Source organism: Parasteatoda tepidariorum, chromosome 6 (genome assembly GCF_982258835.1).
Source record: "Parasteatoda tepidariorum strain Cologne lab strain chromosome 6, Ptep-v5.0, whole genome shotgun sequence".
NCBI classification, from domain to species: domain Eukaryota; kingdom Metazoa; phylum Arthropoda; class Arachnida; order Araneae; family Theridiidae; genus Parasteatoda; species Parasteatoda tepidariorum.
Window position 1 is genome coordinate 1,366,788 of NC_141760.1, and position 21,620 is coordinate 1,388,407.

The 21,620-nt window shown below is 26.7% G+C and overlaps 2 protein-coding genes across 14 annotated transcripts in view; one reads left to right on the forward strand and one right to left on the reverse strand.

Annotated features, from left to right (window-relative positions):
• LOC107442954 (E3 ubiquitin-protein ligase RNF19A) overlaps window positions 1–9,896 on the reverse strand; it is a 53,628-nt gene extending 43,732 nt beyond the window's left edge. For 4 of the 12 annotated variants that reach the window (XM_043052121.3, XM_043052118.3, XM_087165281.1 and 1 more), the window contains exons 1-2: window positions 9,756–9,896; window positions 6,227–6,464 (exon numbers count right to left, since the gene is read on the reverse strand). In XM_043052121.3, coding sequence (XP_042908055.1) covers window positions 6,227–6,427 — 201 coding nt within the window. In that variant the 5' untranslated portion in view covers window positions 6,428–6,464; window positions 9,756–9,896. Of the gene's footprint in view, window positions 1–6,226; window positions 6,465–9,216; window positions 9,607–9,755 lie in introns of those variants that run through there. The other 8 variants (XM_071179131.2, XM_043052119.3, XM_087165282.1 and 5 more) reach the window with 4 other exon arrangements.
• Window positions 9,887–21,620, forward strand: part of LOC107442951 (ATP-dependent RNA helicase DDX54) — a 45,507-nt gene continuing 33,773 nt past the window's right edge. Inside the window, exons 1-6 of one of the 2 annotated variants that reach the window (XM_071179132.2) lie at window positions 9,887–10,028; window positions 12,882–12,967; window positions 13,916–13,986; window positions 16,724–16,912; window positions 17,762–17,949; window positions 20,485–20,668. In XM_071179132.2, coding sequence (XP_071035233.2) covers window positions 10,027–10,028; window positions 12,882–12,967; window positions 13,916–13,986; window positions 16,724–16,912; window positions 17,762–17,949; window positions 20,485–20,668 — 720 coding nt within the window. In that variant the 5' untranslated portion in view covers window positions 9,887–10,026. The remainder of the gene's footprint in view (window positions 10,029–12,881; window positions 12,968–13,915; window positions 13,987–16,723; window positions 16,913–17,761; window positions 17,950–20,484; window positions 20,669–21,620) is intronic. The other variant, XM_071179134.2, reaches the window with a different exon arrangement.

A 21,620-nucleotide genomic window follows, 5' to 3' on the forward strand; every position in this document is an offset into this window, starting at 1 on the left:
TAACAGTGAAGTAGAAATATATAGTAACTCCTTAACATGCAAAAATTGCTATTTTAGTTTGAAAAATTACATGACAATCAGCAACTGTTTAGATAATTGTTTTTTATTTAATAAGAATTTTTGCATTTTATAGCATAAATAACAGCAATAATAAATAAAATTTTGATGATGAGTTAATCAACTCTTTTTCCAAAAAAAAAAAAAATTTAAATTAAATCCCTTTTTAAGTGATTGCTTTTGTTTGCTATATCTTTTATGTTTGCTATATTTAGTCGTTAGTCCATCTTCAAACAGCGTGTGACAAATCCTATTTTTTCTTCTTTGCAAGCACAGAATGTAAGTTTTGAATATATTCCCTTCCAGTTTCTCTGATGCTGTAACACTAACATACTAATAATCGTCGTTAGAAAAACAGTCACCTTTATAGTAACTAATTTTTAAAAAAATTTATTTCTTACAAGATCGCGATAGTTGATCTTAAAATTACGTGAATATGAATAACAATTATGGATTTTGAAATTACATGAATATGAAACTAGATATACGATTTTGAAAATGAGAAAATACAAACTGAGATATAGAATTTTTGAAATGCGTAATTTTTAGATTGCATAAATAAGAATTATGGTGCATAATTTCCATCAATGTTTGATATTATAAACCGCATGAGCAAATCAAGACATTGAATTTTAAACTTGCGTGAATACGAATCGCTACATAGGTTTTTAAAAAGGCGTAAATACGAATCAGAATATTGGATTTTTAAATCTCGTAAATAAGAATCGCAATGTACAATATTCAAATCGCGTGTATAAGAACCGCAACACGCAAATATGAAAAGCTATGTCTGATATTACAATCGTGTGAATAAGAATCGAGATATTAGCAGATTCCAGGCTTGGGACCTCCAAAAGGTTTGTCAGAAGCAGCGTCGTTAGAACTACGAAAATCGGATCTATCTGGAGGGCGGGTAAAAAATTCGGAAAATCTTATCTGCTGCGTGTAAAAGGGGAGAAAATAGCTAAAATAAGTAAAAATGAGAAAGGATTGGTAGCTATGTAGTTTGATTTTTCTGTTTCTCTCTGAAAATCGGTAAATTTTCTGAAAAAGCGAAATACTTATTAAAAAAAAGTGAAATTTTTAGAAAATCTGAATTTTTGATTAAAAAAAAGCTGAAATTTAAGAGATAAAAGAGAAAAAAGCAGAAATCTGCTAAAAAAGCGGAAAAATCTCATCCTTGCACTACAGAGCCAGAATGCGTAAATCTTGCATATTTTTTTTCTTTTTGCGCATTAAAAAATTATTAATGTGAGAAGTTCGTACACTCTATTCATTTTAAAATGCGCGAACCTCTCAAATTTTGGAATAAATTTTGTTTTCTCGCCATTTTGAAAAAGACATGAAAACAGCTACGACAAGTGTTGAGAAGAAAAAAAAAATGAGTCCTTTATCAACTACTTTAAAAATAGTTGTTCAAAGTTAGCTCTGTTTTTAGTTGTTAATGAATTACCAAACTCCCTCATAGACAATTTACAGCAATTTATAAAAGTTGAAAGCTATGCTGGAAGACCTAACAAGAAGTATGAACATGGAAATAATTTCTATGAACTTCACTATTCTAAAACAGAAATAATTGAAAACTCTATGCTGGTAGATGTAGTAGAGGATAGGAAAATGTGAGCACAAATGCTACAAATTTAATTAGTGATTCCGAATAGTTCAGCATCTGTTGCAAGGTCACTTAGCACCCAAAATCAAATTAAAAGAAAATATTGTAACAAATTGCATTTGAGCAACTTAATGAGAATAGCTGATGAAAAAGTGATATAGAACATTTTCCATATGATGATGCAGAAAATATTCAATGGTTTAGAAATTATAAGATGTTAAAAAAGTATTATAATTAAAGAAATTTTTTTTTCAAGTCTACTCGTGTTTTTTTTAGTTTTTAGAAATCTCACTTAACTTTTTGAAATCTCACCCTGTTTTTGAGAAAGGGTGAGAAATTCTCTCCCATTTTTTTTCTGATTGAAAACACTGATTCGATAATAATACTCGCAGAACATTTGTAATTTTAAGGAGTTTTGTCACAGATTTAATTCTGCTCTTTGCGAGGATACTCTTATTCATCAACTGATGGTGTCCAGATTTTAATCTATAAATTTTTTTTTTATTTATTTAGTTCCTAGTAGCAAAAAATATAATAAAAACTCTAATTGAAAAAAAAAAACATTACTTCTGAATAACAGGACCTGAAAATTGCATCAAATATTGGAGCAAACAAAATTATCTCATTTTCTTTGTTTTCCTGATAATTAGCTTTTAATAATTCATTTAATATTTATTACTTAATAAGATGCTTAGGTCAATTAGGTCATATTTATATCAGACTATTTTTAGAAAAGGAAAACTAAAACAGAAGCACAACTTGCTCTATGCTCTACTTAAGTTCAATAAAAGTAAATTATACTGCAAAATTAAAACAAAATACCATATTTTTAATTTCAGAATTGCTTTGTTTAAAACAGAAAAGGTTTACAGTTTTCAAATTAAATTTATGGATAGGAAAGAGTCTAGGGCAAAATGAATCACCGGCCACAAGACCTCTAAATATAATAAATAGCAAATAAAAAATTCAGTCAGTCACCAATCTATCACCCCGATTTTGGGCCAAAAATGCACCTTTAATTATTAATTTCATAAATATGCAATTATTCTGAATATTTTAAAATGTTCTATAACATAACTTTAACCAATTTATAGAGAGACAATATAATACCAAAAATTTCATTATTTTTACAATAAAAAATAAATAAATAAAAGATTTGACATGCAAAAAACATACAATTTTTATGCTAATTCAAAGAAACTAACTATAGTTCGTCAAAAACAATTTAAATACATAACTTAAAACAGGCTGAAAATTAAAGTTAATTTCTACCAATGTTAATTTTAAGAGCACATAATAAACTATGTAGCCAAGTAAAAAATAAGGAATGTTGAAATCAAATCAACCACTTGCAAAGCTCATCATGGAAGGTGGAGTAGGTAAAAAAAAAAGAATGCAAAAGCAGTAATTTGCCCCTCTTAACTAAGTGCTTTATGCAGAACTTGTAAAAATTATTAGTTCGACTCTTTCTAGTCATAACTTATCATATTTCTATAGTTCTTAAAACTTAGGGGGAGGGGCTAAGCACCCTGTTCTCTGCCGCTCACTAACCCTAATGATTGTTATGGAATAATTTGTAATTGGCATAAGACATTCATCTAGAAATGCTTTTACCTATGAACTTTTTTTTTTTAAATTGAACAAGTTTTTTGCTAAATAACAAAGAATATCTATCTTTCATATTTATGCAAGAAAAAATTTAATAGTTTTATATAATGGTGAATTTAAAATATGGATAGTTTTGTTACCTGAAAAGGATATGAAGCATAGAATAGAATAACAGCAAATAAATTGCATGGATCAACTACAAACCATTGGCTATTCTACGAAAACAAGTAAGCAGCACATCCATGCGGGTATTATCAATTTTAAAAAAAATCTCATCTTCTTCATTTAAAAAATTTTATTATTCTAATTTCGGTTATTCTTGCTACATTTAAAAAAAAAAATTTCATTGGCACTTTTTATCATGGTAGTTCATATTTTTTTTATTTTTTTAATATTAACAGAATAAAAGATAATTACTAATATCATAAGAAAATATTTTAACAAAGCTAACAAAATCATGACATGACTTAGTACAGTTGGAAAAAATTTTAGATAAAGAGGTTTAGAGTTATATAGGTACTTTAAAAAATTACTTTTAATTAAGAAATTCTATTAAAAGTGCTTTAATTGTTTTTAGTAGAAAAATACAGACATTTCTGTAAATTAATTATACCACATTAATTATACCATATTATTTATACCACATGCATCTACTTACATAAAAAAATTTTAACATACACACTGAAAATAATTTTTCAAAGATTTTTGATGTCTAACCTTCCTTATTTCAATAATTCTTTTATGGTCAGAAAGAGCAGCAAATCCACCACAGCCAATATTTTTTTAGGATTCAAGAAAAGTTTGTAAGAGTTCTACAGCTTTTTCTGCTTCTTTGCTCTCAATTTTGGTTAATCAATATGATTTTCATCTGCAATTTTTTAACATTATCTATGATTTCCGCATCTGTCAATGTTCTGCATGATGCCAGAAGTTGTCCACGCATAAAAATCTTCAAAATTTATTTCAACATTAAATCCAGATTTTATTGCAGCGTCAGCAGTTTCTTCTTCTTTACTGATGCCTTCAACCTCTTGTTCAGCATCTTCACAGCTATTCTTAAAACAAGCCATTTAAAAACCATTTTGGATAATTTTTAGAGACACATTTCTCCAAGCAGAACAGTCATTCTGATAGCATCAAACATTTATTTTTGGAAGAGAACTTTTTTCATCGATGGCATCTACAAGTTTGCATACTAACTATTTTCTATAGTTCACTTCAAAACTCCCAATTATCCTTTGATCCATTGTTTGCAATTTTGAGGTGCTTAGCTTTCTTATCCATGTTGAAATGCTAACCCCTGGTGGTCCCTCCGTCCTACCCATCAACCTCTCACTTACTGCCAGAATCATTGTATTCTTTTCAAGTTAAGGAAGTGCGGGGACAGTGATCGAAATTCCAAGAAACACCCCTAACCTGTTCATCTCTACTTTCACCAAATTTATCTCAGCCTGCAAGTTCTACTGATAAAGTTATGTTTGGACATTTGTGGTCCATTATTAGAAATTCAAGAAACAGGGGTTTTGAAGAAAAAAAATGTTCGACATAAAGGAAAATACATTGATTTTAGATAGCAAATGCAGGGAATTTTAGAAATTTCAAGATATAGAGGTTAGAAATAAATAAGTTCAACTATGTTTGGAAATTGGCACTGAAATTCATAAATTTTTGTTATAAGAAAATATTATTTTCTAGACTATTTCACAAAAAAATACATTTTTAAAAAAATAAATAACAGCGAGATATGAAAAATTCCAGATTAGTTTTCCTTCAACTTTAAACTAAAAAATGAAATAGAATTTAATTTGAAGAAAAAAATTTATCCACTATATCTTACTTCATTGCCCTACATATACTAAAAAGAATTTCATTGGCTTAAGGTTACAATCCCACATCCAAAAATTTTCCTGGTGATTCGATTAAGATCAATTAATGAACATAAAATTTTTATTGGCAATCATTTTGTTTTAAAAATTATTTTTGAAATTAAAGGTATATTGTTATTAATTTGATAGGAACACAATCTGAAATCAATATTTTTGCTAATCAGACAAGCTGATATATAAATAAGTAAATTATTAACCTTTTTTAAATTTCTTTCAGTAAAATTTAAAATTCATAAAACATTTTTCAATTATCAAGATTAAAAATGCATTTCAATAATTTTAATTTAATATGGTTCTTTAAAAAAAAAAATTCTGTTTAAAATGAAAAAAAAATCACTAACAATTTAAGTATAAATTATCAATAGTTTAAAAATTTACAGAAAATTTATTGATTCTCAGTTAACAGCCATATTCAACTTTCAATCAGCTTCATTAATTTTAATTTACTTATATTCTTTGGAAAAAATGTAAAATTGAATAAATATTTATTAAAAAATGAAAAAAAATACTGAATCTCAATTTTATAAAATAAAAGCAATATAAGATTTATTTAAAAACTGATAGTCAAACTTAAAAACTACAAAACAATAGGAAATTATTACAATATTAAAATGCTCAAAATGTCACTCAACTTTAAAATGTTATCTCTAAATATATTTTTACATTCTTTAATCAAATGATCAGGTCATAGTTTTGAATAATAACTTCCATTTTTATCAACAAAGCAATATTACAAATACATAAACAAGATAAAAGATAAATTATTATTGTGAAAGATTCAAATTTAACTGATAATTCTTTCAGTAGAAAGAAACTACTTTTCAAGAAACAAGAATACAAATATAAATAGACACACTATTTAATAACAAAAATAAATAAACAATATAATTCAGATCCCAATATTCTAAATTATTTAAAAATTAAAGGGCAATATATGGAATAAAACAATCAAATGAGTGAAAAGCTCACAATCTTTTATCCCTTCTAATTATAAGGTTAAATATTTTAAAATTAACATTCAATTTAATCATCAATAAAAAACAATCCTTTCTAAATAACTTACTTTTATTGGCACGCCTGTTCCTAAACCAATAGAACTACTTTCAGAACGTCTATCACCGTCAAAACTAGCGGCAGGACAACGTTGTGCAGTTGTCCGATGTGTATAAGAGGATATGTTAAAAAATCTGGCAAGAGAAAAGCGACTCAGGCCATGTTTTTTAGGTGGATTAGGCCCAGCAAAACCTGAAGATGAACCAGCCATATTTGTTATGAAGTATTAATGCTTGTTTGGAAGTATACTGCAAAAAAGAAAGAAAAAAGCACTGAGAAACACCTTTGAAATAAAACTACAAACTTGTATTTATACTTGTATAAATACAGAAAAACTAAAAATGTAAACTTTTAAACCTCATTTTTAGTGTAGGCAATCTTCTGACAGAAGAAGTTCTTCACTTTCAGGATAGCAATTGGCAAAATCCTCATACATACAGCCTTAGATCTTTTTTTGTCTTTCTCTTGGTCTTTTTAGTTGGAGGGGGTCATATTAAAATACCTCAACGCTGGTCGTTCTGGGGTCATTTTCATTAGTTTCATAGATTTAATAGTATCCACACTTTTAGATATTTTATAAATATCAAAAAAAAAAAAAAAACATTTCTTCCAGACATGACTTTTTTCTCAAAACTCTCCTTTCAGAGAAAGTTAAGATCTTCTTTGTCAAGGTCACTGAGGCAGAAGTCGGGATTGATTATAGTAATGCCATGCATTACTATAATACAGCAAAATCTTTATTTTTATTAAATAGGATTTCAATAATGATCTTAAACTGAAGAAGCAGTGATTTGCTATGATTCCTAATTTCAGGACTAATGTCATTTTGACAATTTATTTTGATTCTAAATAAGTAAAAATTTTCTTACAGATTCAAATTTAAGATAAAAGCATTTAGATTTTAGTAACATATTCTTTTTTATAACAATACATATATTTTATTTCCTCTTCATTCATCTTGAATTCATTTTTCTTACTTATTTTTTCAGCACCAAAATGATTTCACACAATGCACCCATAGATCATGCAGTGTTTTCATTACAGGAAAAAAAATGGGAGAGAATTTCTGACCCTTTCTCAAAAACAAGGTGAGATTTCAAAAAGTTAAGTGAGATTTCTAAAAATTAAAAAAACACGAATAGACTTGGAAAAAAAATATTTCTATTTTTTCTATTCTGAGTTTAGAAGTCAGAAGATGTTAAAAATTTATTATAATATTTTTAAATAATTATATTAAATTTTTAACATCTTCTGACTTCTAAACCATTGAACATTGAATATTTTTGCTGCATTATCATATGGAAAATGTTCTGTATCTTATTTTTCATTAGCTATTCTCATTAGGTTTGCTCAAATGCTTACCAATCGATCTGTTACGATATTTTGTTTTAATTCGGTTTGGGGGCTAAATAACCTTGCAACAGATGCTAAACTATTCGGAATCACTAATTAAATTTGTAGCATTGTGCACACACTTTCCTATCCTCTACATCTGCCAGCATAGGTTCTTCAATTATTTCTGTTATGGAATAGTGAAGTTCGTTGAAGTTATTTCCATGTTCATACTCTTTGTCAGGTCTTCCAGATTAGTTTTCACAGACTTAAACTTTTACAAATTGCTCTAAATTGTCGATGAGGGAGTTTGGTAATTCATTAACAGCGAAAACTAGAGATAACTTTAAACAACTTATAAAGAACTCACTTTTTTTCTCAACACTTGTCGTAGCTGTTTTCATGTCTTTTTCAAAATGGCGGAAGACTAAATTTTTTCCAAAATTCAAGAGATTCGTGCATTTTAAAATTGATAAATTCAGTGCGCGAACTTCTCACGTCAATCATTTTTTAATGCGAGAAAATAAAAAAAATATGCGAGATTCTCGCGTTGTAGTGAAAACACTGTCATGTAATAATATCTACATCAACATATACCAAAATATGTACTGAATGTATAAATGAAAACAGTTCAGTATAAAAAGAACTAGGAATTAAAATTTTAGTTAAAAAGATAATCTTTCTAAATATACTTAAATATGTTTAATTTCATTCCTGTTAAAATTATGTGAACTCTTTACACCAATGTTAATACACTTTTTTAAACTATTAATTCTAACTACTATAATATAGATTAAATTCTTTAAGATTTTACAGTCTTTAGGAAACATTTTCACCTGTGAGAAAAATGGCCACTATAAAGCTCTAAAATTTGGTCCCTTATTAAACATCTGTGGATGATATAATAAAAAGTGAAATAGGGAGAATAATTTCTAGTGACACTTGCAATCTAAAGAATTTTATTGCCAAATTTGGAACTGATACTTGCACAGTTACATTTATGTTAATAAATGACTGTTTTTGAGAGTTTAAAAAAATTATGCTGACAAATGTACTGAGGAATGCAAAAAGCAAAGTTGCCAACTTATTAACATTAATATCATATCTTTCCATTTTAGATGTCACTTTAATTGAGTAGTGAGTAGATTAAAAGTAATGAAGTTAAAAGAAATATGCTTACAAGCCATTTTAGTAATTTAAAATCACTAATTTCAGAAAATGAACTAAGTGTTGGATGACAATTTAGTTGAAGGTTGAGTATATTCAAAACTAATATAGAGGTTAAGACTAAAAATTAAGTTGGATACATTTTAGTAGTTACAAATGTGAAGGGATTAATCATGGAAAATAAGAATTCAGTACTTGTCAGAATAAGATGTCAAATGCTGTGTATCACAATTAAAAAAAAAATATATGAAAATGTTATATTGAAAATTATATTTGCATTGATCATAGTACAAGAACATATTTTTCTTTTCTTTTATATATATACATACACAAACTGAGTAATTTTAAACAGTTCACCTTTAGTAACATTTACCAAGTAGTAAGAAATGAATCACTTAAGGAAATAGGAAAATATAGATCCGAAATACAAAAAATATATAAAATAAAGTTATTAAAATAAAACTTAATATTCTAAGAAATTAACGTGTAATCAATACTTACGTATTTCACATTCGAGAAATAAATGTATTGGTCTATTTAATCAAGGTGAGATGTATAATTTATATTTCTGTTAGTCGATATTCAATTGTGCTGTTCTAAGCCTAAGTGGATATTTAAATCAATTCTAATCAAGTTAGAGATTCCACGAACTTAGTAATGTATTATTTTTCTTTCACCGTTTCTTAAAATTTAAACTGTATGTAAACATTAACACTCGCCCCACTGGAAAACGTCATTTCCAGGTTTTTAATGGGAGCTTCCTCACAAACCCACATACCTTCCATATTCGTCAATCGTCACCAATAACATACAAGTAGTAGTAGAAGTTTTTCCTTCACATCACCATCATCAACCTTGCTTTGGCCTTGGAGCAACAAATTAAAACATTCACTTTTAAAAATAAGCGAAGAATTAGATACTATTTCACAAAATTAAAAGCTAAAAACTAAACTAATTTTTGAAATTTAACAGTTGTAGCATTATTTGTAACACAGAACAACGAAACAACTCATTCTCTAAATAAAAAAAAAATCACTTACCTATCATAATGAAAACTATCTAAAGAATGAGAAATTGACATCTGTGAAATATTTTTAGGTAATCGGCTGAAATAACTTCAGTTGAATTTAGTTATCAGATAACATGTTCGATTTGTGTAACGTCGTCAACATGACGTAATTGTCCGTTGTTTTGATTTTCTCTCTTCCTTCACTGTTGACTTCACTGATGAAATTAATTCTTGAAATTTCACGGATAAGAAGTTTAAGAAGCATGGTGTCGTTGTTTTGAAGTGTGATCAAGGGTAAAAAAATGTAAGTTTATGTTTATTCTTTTTAATTTACTCAGAAATACCTAATTGACTGTAAAATTAGATATTCTAGAATGAGTTTAAAGTAGATACCAGGCTAGGCACTCCATAACTTATGTTTAAATCATTTCTATGTAGAGCAGTCCAATATTAGGGAACGAATTATAATTAGCAAAAAATGTAACTGTTTGTTTAAATGAGTTATTACTTTTTTCAATTAAGTTAATATTTAGTACAATTTTTAGAATAAATTTCCTAATTACGTATTCTAATTTATTATGTAGTAATGGCTTGAGTACGTCTACATTCTAAGCTATGCAGCTCGGCAATCAATCAAAAGAATAGTTTCGAACTTATTCATACAAAACTGAAAAATAAACTAAATGCAGTGGACTTCAAAACTTTTTTTCTTTAATTGCATGCTTTAGGGAAAGAAAGAGGTGAAATGAGAGTAAATGGAAATTTATTTTACATTTAATGAATAAGACGTTTGTTGAGTGTTTTTTTATTTAGCTGATTGTTTTTGCAATTTTATTTTCACTAATTTAATAAATTAACGGATTGGTTCAATTGAAATTTTGCACAATTTTATCTATAATTAATTAATATTTTCTGCACCAAAATTTGAGTTTTTGAGGGAAATTGTCAAAACAAAAAGAGTTAAATGTCAAACAGAGCTCATTCTAGGTAAGGTAAACAGGGTGCAGGGTACCCTGTTGCCCCTGAAGTTAATTAGTGCCCTGATGTAATGTACTTCATACCCTTTTTTCCCTCAACCCTTTATTTTTTTCCCCAAACTCTACAATGGATTTCTTAAACTTTTGTTATTTTCAACTCTTTATTTCGTTTGTCATTGCTGTCAATACATAGATTTATATGGGAAAGGAAAAATAGCCATCACACCTCCTTGTTGCACTTGTCTTTAAAAGTTTGCAGTTACTTCCACTATCATTAAGTCATAATTACTATTACTCATTTTAAATATTAAATTATAACTACAGACACTTAAAAACATACACTTATTATTTTATTAATATACACACGCATTTTAAATAAATTACTTAGCTAATTAGCTCATTAACTTAATATATGTTAATTTATTAATGAAAATTAGTAATTAATATGATTGCTTTGCTACTTTTAGTAAAGTAAAAAGAAAAATTTCTTTTACTAATTGACAATGTTTTTTAATAGAACGTGTAAAGCCCATAGAAAGAACTTATTACCTTTTTTAGAATAATAATGCCCCTTTTTTAAACTTTTGCACCCTGTCCTTTTTTCTGCCTAGAATGAGCTCTGTGTCAAAATAATTCGTAATTGATTTATCACTTATAATTTTATATGTATGTTTATTTATGAATATTTCTCACTTATATCTAATACACCAAAATTTTGGGATTTTGATATGAGGGATAAAACCGTCAATTGTCAAAAACTTTCCTACCCTGAGTAGAAAACTGTTTGGCATCTTGACAAAAATAGTTGATCTGAACAATTACCAATAATGAAAATTCCCATTAAAGTGCTACACTGTCAATTCTTGTGTTTGTAATAAATTTTAAAAAATATATTGTGGCTTCCTTGTAAGTTGCTACAAAACCCTATTAATCCACTTAAATTTTATTTGTTCCTCAATCTTGTTGTCATCAAAAACTTTAAATATGGGTACCAATGTGAAAATCTTCATATACATTTAATTGAGTCACCGGGGTAATTCTTGGTCAAAAAGCATTAACATTCTACCCTGCTTAAAGGAATACCATTGGTTTCAGCTAACTCTATTCAATTAAGCAGGCTATTCGATTAAAAGGGGAGTGTATCTTAAATTTTAAATTTTTGTGAAATTTAATTTTTTAATGGTATTTAATGCATAGTATATAGTGTTTTAATTAAGTAAACTCAATTTTATAATGAATAAACAATTATATTTAAAGCTGTCTGTGTTTGCCCTGTGACAGAATTTGTTGTGGGCTTTCTGCAAGATACTTTTAAAAATAACAAATATACATGTTACTAAATTAAAGTAACTAAAGCATCAACTTCAAAAAAAAAAAAAAAGGAAACTTTTCAGATCAAATAAAATTATTTTTTAATTAAATATGTAATATGACTTAATTTTCGTCCTAAAACTATGGCGCTTTTCTGTAGTAATGTTTCGCCTTTTTTAGGGATAACAGGAAGGCTGGTGTCGCCTCTTTTTGTTGTTCTATATATTCAATAGTACATTTGATAGCTTTTAGTCCATCTGTATGAGAGATTTTTTTATGTTGATTTTAATAATCAATGTCTTCATCATCTTCGCTAGATTCATTATCATTATTGACGATATTAACGATAATTTCACTAGACCAAGTTGTTGGATTTTGTTTTTCTGAGTGTTTGGAAGATAAAATTCAGATTTATTTTTCAGTGGTTTTTTTAAAAAATAATCTAGAACAAAAAAAATTCTTGAAATATTTGATAGCTCAGTTAAAGCGGAAACTCGGATAATCGGGACTCTACTGTATGTGGAAATCAATAGTAATAACTGCATTAAAAAAAATTGGAACGAAATATTCTGCCGAAAAGAAAACCAAATTTTTTACTTCATTAATCTTTATTTTTCATTGTTTTCAAATGAGAATAGAAAAAGCATTTTTTTTTTCCACTCGTATGCGGATCTTTTGAATATAATTCTGAAGAAAAGATAAAATCTTTCGAAAATTTCTGCAGATAAAAAAAAAACTTTTTACTTCCCAAAAGAAAAATCTTACTGCAAGAACTCGGTAACGTTCTGCGACAATGTCGCCACGATTCTGTGTTAGTATCATAAAAATTCATTTATACAAACTTAAATTTATTTATTAATTTTGAATAGGGAGGACCTTCAAGTTGATTTATCTACTGTTTTATCTCAAAAAGAGGCAAAACATAAGAAAAAATCTGGTGGTTTTCAGTCAATGAGTAAGTATGTCTCCTTTTGATTCTTTAGTTACAAATTTTTGTAATTGATTTAAAATATTTTTTAAAGCAAACTTAAAGTTAAAAATCTAATTTCAAGAGGTGTTTGTCTCTCTAAAACATTACTTTTCCCACATGCTACTTATCAATTTTGTTTTGTATTTTTTTTTAATAGATATAACTGTTAATAAAGAACTTATCAAAACTTATTAACTCATTAACATCATTAATCAAAACTTATTAACTGTACTTTCAAATGTCTTGTTTATGAAACATTCTAAAATTTTGAAAATGATAAAAGCTTCAGATACAAATGAAAATTGTATAACTTATAAGTTTGTAATAATTGTAATAACTTATAAGTTTTTAACATTTTGAAATATAAATAAAAATATAGTTGTAATTACATGAACAAATTTAAAAGAACATTTTATTTTTTATCTTAAATTGTTCTTATTTTAGAACAAACTTATAAATTAAAGTGGATTTTTGCAGCGCTGGACGATCATTCAGTTTAATAGTATTTTTTGTTACACTAAATATTCTTTCGATTATTGGCTAGATTAAATTGCTACAAAATGTATGCTGACTATCAATGGGAAAACTGTTTTTTCCCCTTTTTACATGCACTACTAGAATAAAATTAAGATATTAAATGATTTTAACTTAACGTTTTTAAAATTTAACCTAAAAACACCCTATTTAAACAAAACACCAACAAAAAAATTTTTAACCCTGATTTTTTCTAAACTTTATTCTTATAGTATATTGAGATGAGGTTTTGTGAATGCAGTGATTCTTAAAGTGCAATGGATATTGAATTAATAAATTTTTTACCCTGATTTTTTCTAAACTTTATTCTTATAGTATATTGAGATGAGGTTTTGTGAATGCAGTTATTCTTAAAGTGAAATGGATATTGAATTTAAAAAAATTTTTTCCCCCTTCTAGACTTGAGTCAATGTCTTTTGAAGTCTATTTTAAGAAAAGGTTATAAGGTCCCTACTCCAATTCAAAGAAAGGTTTGTCTATATTTTTCAGTATGCATTTAAATGTTTGTAGTATGAAAATTATTTTTCTGTCCGAAGTGTCTTTATAAAATTTCAAAGTATATTTATAAAGTCTTAATTCATTGAACTGTATTTTTTTTTTTTTTTTTTTTTTTTTTTGTAAGTTTTCTTTTCTAACTAAGGATTAAAGCTTTCAGATTTTCTGTTAGATTTTGTTCCTTTCTTTTGAAAAAATATTTTTTGATTTGTTAAATATGTAGTGATGTTTATTTCAATGACAGATATTTTACTACCTGTCATCTACTTCTGTGTTGCAACAGCTAATTTAAAGTAAATAATAAATCCAAAATTTGAATTCATTGAAACATTTTCTATGTATATGTGGTAAATATTTTCCTCATAGTTTGGTTTTATTCAATTATACAATAAAAACTTTTAATCAAAATTGCTGTCTTTTATATATATATATATATATATATATATATATATATATATATATATATATATATATATATATATATATATTTCTTAAAAAAGTATTCTTGTATTATTTGGTTGTGAAGAAAATCAGTAGACTCTTAATAATTTAAAATCAAAGGAAAAGATTTTTTAAAGAAAAATTTCAAATTATTTGAAGTTTAATGTACACAAAAATGTAAGCGATCACCACTAATAAATTTATTGGATTATAAAATTATCTCCTTTTTAAAATCAGATCCGCGTAAACAGCATCATTACAATATTAAATCATGAAATTCATCCGTTTGTAAAAGGTCATGACATGATCTCTATTTTATCAAAACCACTTATGATTAAAAGAATTTAAAACCATGTTTTTTCTTTCTATTTTCTCCAATTTTGATAGCATATATATAACAGATTTCATTGTGCTCCTACAAACAAAAAGAACAAAGTTAAATTTGTGATTGCACCACTTCTTAGGAAAATTGAAGAGTGATAGTTAAAATTATGAAGCAGTACATGTAAAGGAAATCAAATGAAAATTTCTCAATAAGCTAAATATCTATTTTCAATCAATGTCAAAAAAGTGCTTGATGTTATAAAATGAATTTTAATATAAGGAAAAAAATAACAAATTGAAAGTTACAAAAGCTTTATATGCAACTTGAATCTTTAATTTTAAATTTTGTTAATCAAACAAATATACTAATATTTAAAAACCTTCTTGCAAATTAAAAAAAAAATATTAACACATTTGTCAATAAAATGTCAAAGGTAGATACAGTACAAATAATGCGTAATTGTAGCAAATCGATTTGGCTTTTATTGTACTATTTGTAAAGTTTAATTTTTAATCTTTTTTTTTTCCTAAGTGAAGGCATTCTGGTTTGTAAAATCAGACGATTTATCAAATCAAATGTTCTGAGAATGGAAATGGTTTGAAAAGGTGGCAGGAACTGTATTTAACTAAGATAATTAATAATACATAAAACTCGTAGTTTCTCTATTTTAGTGATGATCTGCAAATTGAAAAGCATTATACTGTTTACACACCGTTTATATGAAGCTCCATTTTAATTGTTCAGATAAGTAATTTGGTTTAGAAAAAAATGAAGGAGCGTAACTAGAGTTCATACAATCTGAAACAAATTCAACTTATACACCTTCCTTGTGATAAAATGTAGTTGCTCACAAGCTAATTTGAACAACTTGAAAAATTCCTTAACTTTGATAACTTAAAATATTTTACTTGGCTGTCTGTAAATGATTTTGCACTATTCAATTTCTTCAATAATTGATCCTTCACTAGTGTTCAAATGACCTCTGCTTCTACTTTTCACAGATCACACTATATTACATAAACATATATAATAGAACACATGTTTTACATCATGTTTCCAATTTTATTTTTATACTTTTACTATGTATTTTGAAGACATTTATGATCATTACTGTAGTAATGATTAGATGCTTAACTTATATTGATGAAAATATTCTAAAAATAACTAATATAAAATATTTCGTGGATGATTTTAAATATTTTTATTTTAACCAAAATGTGAGATCTTTTCTCTTGTCACAATTTCACAAACCTACAGCAAACAAGAATTTATGAATCTGTTAATAGTGCATGGCTATGACACAATATGAGTGGCCTTTCAATATGTGTGATGCTAAATATGTTAAATTAATTTCGTTTTACGTCATTAATAATATTTTCTATTAATAATTGGCGGGGGAAGATTTGAAAGTAGTTGAAGTTTTCTGATTTTTCTCTGGGTCAGACTTTGACCTCATCAAAATTGTCGGAAGAAATTTTAGTTGAAAATTAAATTTTAATATTGGTATAAATAAGAAGTTCTAAGGGAGTTAATGCTGCTTTGAATTATCTACATTCAAATTAAAAATACTCTGCTGCATAACTTAAACAAGAGAAAAAATTAATTCTTGCGTTCAACTTTTTTTTTTTTTTCTACAATTTTTAAATGCATGTACTTATAAAAAAATATTTAAAAGAAAAATTTTAATTTTTCTTTGATTTAAAAAATATCACTAATTTTGATGTTGATATCTATTGCATAAATTGCTAAATTTTTTTTTTCTATGTGGGTGTTTTTCTGTTGTTTAATATTTTACTTCCTATTGACTTTTGTAAATATTTGTTAATAAGAAAAAAAATGATTCTAGAAATTTTAGTATCTAAGTTTGGAAATGTCAGATTTCCTATAATTAGAAAATATATTTAAAGTAGTTCACATTAAAACATAACATTTTGTTTCTGTTATAGGCTATACCCGTCATCTTAGATGGAAGAAATATTATAGCCATGGCTAGAACTGGTAGTGGAAAAACAGCTGCTTTTCTAATTCCTATGTTTGAGAGACTAAAGAGTAGAATTGCAAAATCGGGAGCTAGGGCGCTTATTTTTTCACCTACCAGAGAACTGGCTGTTCAAACAATGAAATTCACCCGAGAGGTTAGTATTGTTCTTTATGATTATTGAAATTATTTGTTTCTAAGGAAACATTAGATGTGTTCATGATATATTTATTAATTATACATCTTCAATATTTATTAACATAAAGTGTCTGCATTTATGAACATAATGGACTTTATAATCCCCACTTTTGTAATTTTTTAATATTTTGGATATAATTTGTTTAATTTATCGTTGTTTTGTACCTTGTGTTAGTATTGTATGTTAACTAAATAGAAAACATGGTATTTATTTCATTTGTTACTGTTTTCTGACTAATAAACAATGCCTTTATAAATTTTGAGCTTCTTAGATTATACTAAACAATGTTATAGAAAAAGTTAAAAGGAAACTTTTGAAGTTAAGAAAAAACTTATGTGTAAACATACAAATTTTTATTATCATTAGATTTTTCCTCTTTTATCGACTGGTATTCTGCCGTGGAATAATAGTAAAAATTGAGATTTTTATTTATTCAGAATTTTTTGTGTAGTAAGCTATATGTTACAGAAAAAGTTTAAAGAATTTTTAATGATTTCCTGAAATTCTATTTTAACATTGATATAGCAATGGAATAAAATAGTAGTCAAGCTGCCTTTCTCGAAATTGATCACGAAGAACTTACTCCTTTTCTCAATAGCATACTGCTTAACAATATCTTATCATCTAGCTTTTTTTCACTTTCATATCAAAAATATGTTTCTCTACTTTATTTTCTTACTTTAAGCTATTGCGTATCAACTTAATTAGTTATTTTCTTGGTGAATTGTCAAAATTTCTAAACTGGGTCTGTTTCATTAAAGGAGAATAGTAGTTAGCTTGTAATTTGCTTCATTTGATTTAATCTAGCTTGGAGCAAACACAGATTTGAAAACGACGCTGGTTCTTGGTGGAGAAAAGATTGAAAATCAATTCGCTGCCATTCATGAAAGTCCAGATATAATAATCGCTACTCCTGGGCGTTTTCTTCATTTAGTGCTCGAAATGGACTTGAAGCTATCTTCCGTGGAATATGTCGTCTTTGATGAAGCTGACAGGTAATACACAATTAATTTTAAAAAGGATAGTCGTGCCAGAATTGGCTTTTTGACATCTAAAACCTTTATTTTATGTGCGTTTTATGACACAGCAAGCAATTTCTTAACAAAATTTTCTGTAAAAATAACAATTTTTTTTACATATTTTTATTTTGTTATAATTATTTCAATGTACTACCAAGTATCATTTCTTTTCTATGGTCAAAACTGATAAGATGAAATGGTTTTATGTTTGTTTCTTTTATGTTCTTTCTTACAGCAAAGATTTTACAAAAGTTTTAGGCTAGAAAATTTGTAGCCATGTTACTGCCTTCCCTTTTATCCAAATAAAAGTCATCTAATCAAAGTTTTCAGAATCTAATGCATGATATGACCATTCTTATTTACCAAATATGACAATTGCTATTTTTACCAATTTATATTTATTGCGATATTATGTATTGCATATTAATCAGGGAGGAGATTTTTCCGCTTTTTTCACTTTTATCTCTTGAATTTCAGCTTTTTTATCAACAATTCAGATTTTCTAAAAATTTCACTTTTTTTAATAAGTATTCCGCTTTTTCAGAAAATTCACCGATTTTCAAAGAGAAACAGAAAATTCAAACTACGTAGCTACCAATCCTTTCTAATTTTTACTTATTTTAACTATTTTGTCCCCTTTTACACGCAGCAGATAAGATTTTCCGAATTTTTTACCCGCCCTCCAGATAAATCCGATTTTCGTAGTTCAAACGACGCTGCTTCTGACAAACCTTTTAGAGTTCCCAAGCCTGGAATCTGTTAATATCTCGATTTTTATTCATACGTTTTTAATATCAAAGATAGCTTTTCATATTTGTGTGTTGCGATTCTTATTCACACGATTTGAATATTGTACGTCGCGATTCTTATTTACGAGATTTAAAAATCCGATATTGTGATTCATATTTACGCTTTTTTAAAAACCTATGTAGCAATTCGTATTCACTCAAATTTAAAATTTAATGTCTTGATTTGCTCATGTGGTTTATAATATCAAACATTGATTTTCGTATTTATACCTGATTTTAAAATAAGGCATTGGGATTCGCATTCACGCACTCTAAAAATTATGCATCATAATTCTTATTTATGCAATCTAAAAATTACGCATCATGATTCGTATTTATACTATCTAAAAATTATGAATCGTGATTTGTATTTACGCGTTTTAAAAATTCTATATCCCGACTAAATATAGCAAACAAAAGCAATCACTTTAAAAGGGATTTAAATTTTTTTTTTTTTTTTTTAATAGCAAACTAAAATAGCAATTTTTGTATGTTAAGGTTAAGGAGTTACTATATATTTCTACTTCACTGTTATTGATATGTTTCAGAGGGCTCTAGTTAGATTAGACTATAATATGAACAGAACATAATGATTCGGTCCATTGTTAGAGTTTTTGTTTTCAATATAATTTAAAAAGTAATATTACTGATATATTTACTATAAATCACACAACAGTGTTTATTAAAAGAAATGAAATAATAATGTATATTCTCAGTAGTTTTAATTTGCTAAACCGGGTAGTTTTTCAAGTAATGATTGTCTCTTATGTGAACTGAGGGAAAATATAATTTCCAGCTTTATTTTTTCAATTGGTAATTTTTATTTTCTCTAAATGTTAAGTATCAATGTAATCATTTATATAATAATAGATTAGTATACAATTGTATGTCAAGACATTATTTATTACCTTAAACTGTCTGGAATTTATTATTAAAGGGTTGCGCTTGTGTAAAATTTACTATCGTGGAAATTGAGCTTTTTTGCCTTTTGACTAATCTCATCCCTGATTAATGGACATTTGCTAAATATGGGAATTGTTAATGATCAAATAATGCCAAGCATATATAAGATGCTGTAAGATAGCTGTTTTTTTTTTTTTTTTTTTTTTCAGAAGTGTTTCTTTATAAATGTAATGCAGTTCATGTGTTCTTTACAAAAGCTTAACAAATGTTTTTTTTTTTTTTTTTACTATTTATTTATATTTTTGTTTTGCAACAAATACAGCTGCAGAATCAGTCCCAAGAAGCTATAATACTGCTACGTCTAAAAGTTTTAAATATTTTTATATGTTATTATTAAAATTTTAATATCTTGTAAACCAAATTTAGCATATTCTGTCTCTTGTCCTTATTTTAGATTGTTTCGTCGATTTTTTTTTTTTCTGAAGTAAATTTTTCTGTTTTTCTTAAGATTGACTCATTTTTCAATCTGTTCTTATTTTTTAAAAAAGAGATAGTCTTTTTACAAATATTATATTCTATTTAAATTTGTGTTTTTAAAGATTTAAAATCTGTCTTTCAAGAGAAAGACATGATAAAGTGTTTTAAGCACCTTCTTTAATATGAGTGATCATTAAAAATTCTTCATTACAAATTGTAAAACTATTTTAATTTTTTGTTTAGATATTCTTTCTTTTCATTTTATTCAAAAAGTCTGTTTAGATAATTTTGATGTGAGACTAAAAATTTCAAAATTATTATTTCATTTTATTGCCATCCATAGGCTGTTTGAAATGGGATTTCAAGAACAACTACAAGAAGTGCTTCACAGGTTGCCTACTGAACGACAGACTTGTCTATTTTCTGCTACATTGCCAAAAATTCTTGTTGATTTTGTGAAGGCTGGCGTTGAAGACCCTGTTTTGATAAGATTAGATGTAGATTTGCAAATTAGTGAAAACTTAAAGGTAGGATTCGAATTTTGTAATATTTTTCCCTCGTATAATCGACTCAAATTTTATTCGTACAATTTTTCTCCGACTGTTGATTTGTTCTTTAATTGGCTTTTTTATTTTTAAATCTGTTCTAAAAACATATTTCAACTCTGTAGAATTAAATGCAAATTCATTTTTCTCTTGTTTATCTAATTTTATTTTTTATAATGAAATCTAAGTGCCAAGGTTTCTTTATATATCAAAAATAAAAATTTATGTAGCGTGTCGACTTTGATGTCATGTATTTTTTCCATGTTTAAGAATAATGGAAATTCAGGGTTTTGTGTGTTACAGGTCAACTTTAATGTATTCTTTACAGAATTTAGTGTCATTGTAATAGATTAGAAGAAATGTAGTCATAGGGATATAATTATATGGAAATGTGCTAAAATTAATAAAAAGAATGATCAATTATTAGAGATTAAAAAAAATTGCATACATCCAGATAAGAATATACCAAAACACATGTAAACACTATAATTTCTATTCATTGCTATTCCTTTTTTTTTTTTTAAACATTTTAGTGAGAACTTATATACTTTAGTTTTTTTTTTTAAAAGATAAAACAGTCAGCTATCATTTTACCCCTTCTGAGAAATACATCACATAAGCAAAGTTCAACTAAGATAAGTAAATCTTTTGTGGGAAAAGCTACGTCATCTACCTACACTTTGTAAAATTTTATCATATGAACAATAATGCAAATACAAATAATAAATTTTCAATAGTATAAATGATTTACTGTTAAAAATTATTAAATATACAATAAATGAATATATGCTATTTTACTTTAAATCAAAAACTATGCATTTCAATAATTTCCATCATTTTTCAAAATTGTACCTCAAGGAATCGCAGGAGCATTAGGACAGTAAAACCTAATATAAAATATCCCAATATTATCTAAATCAAAAGATTAAGCACT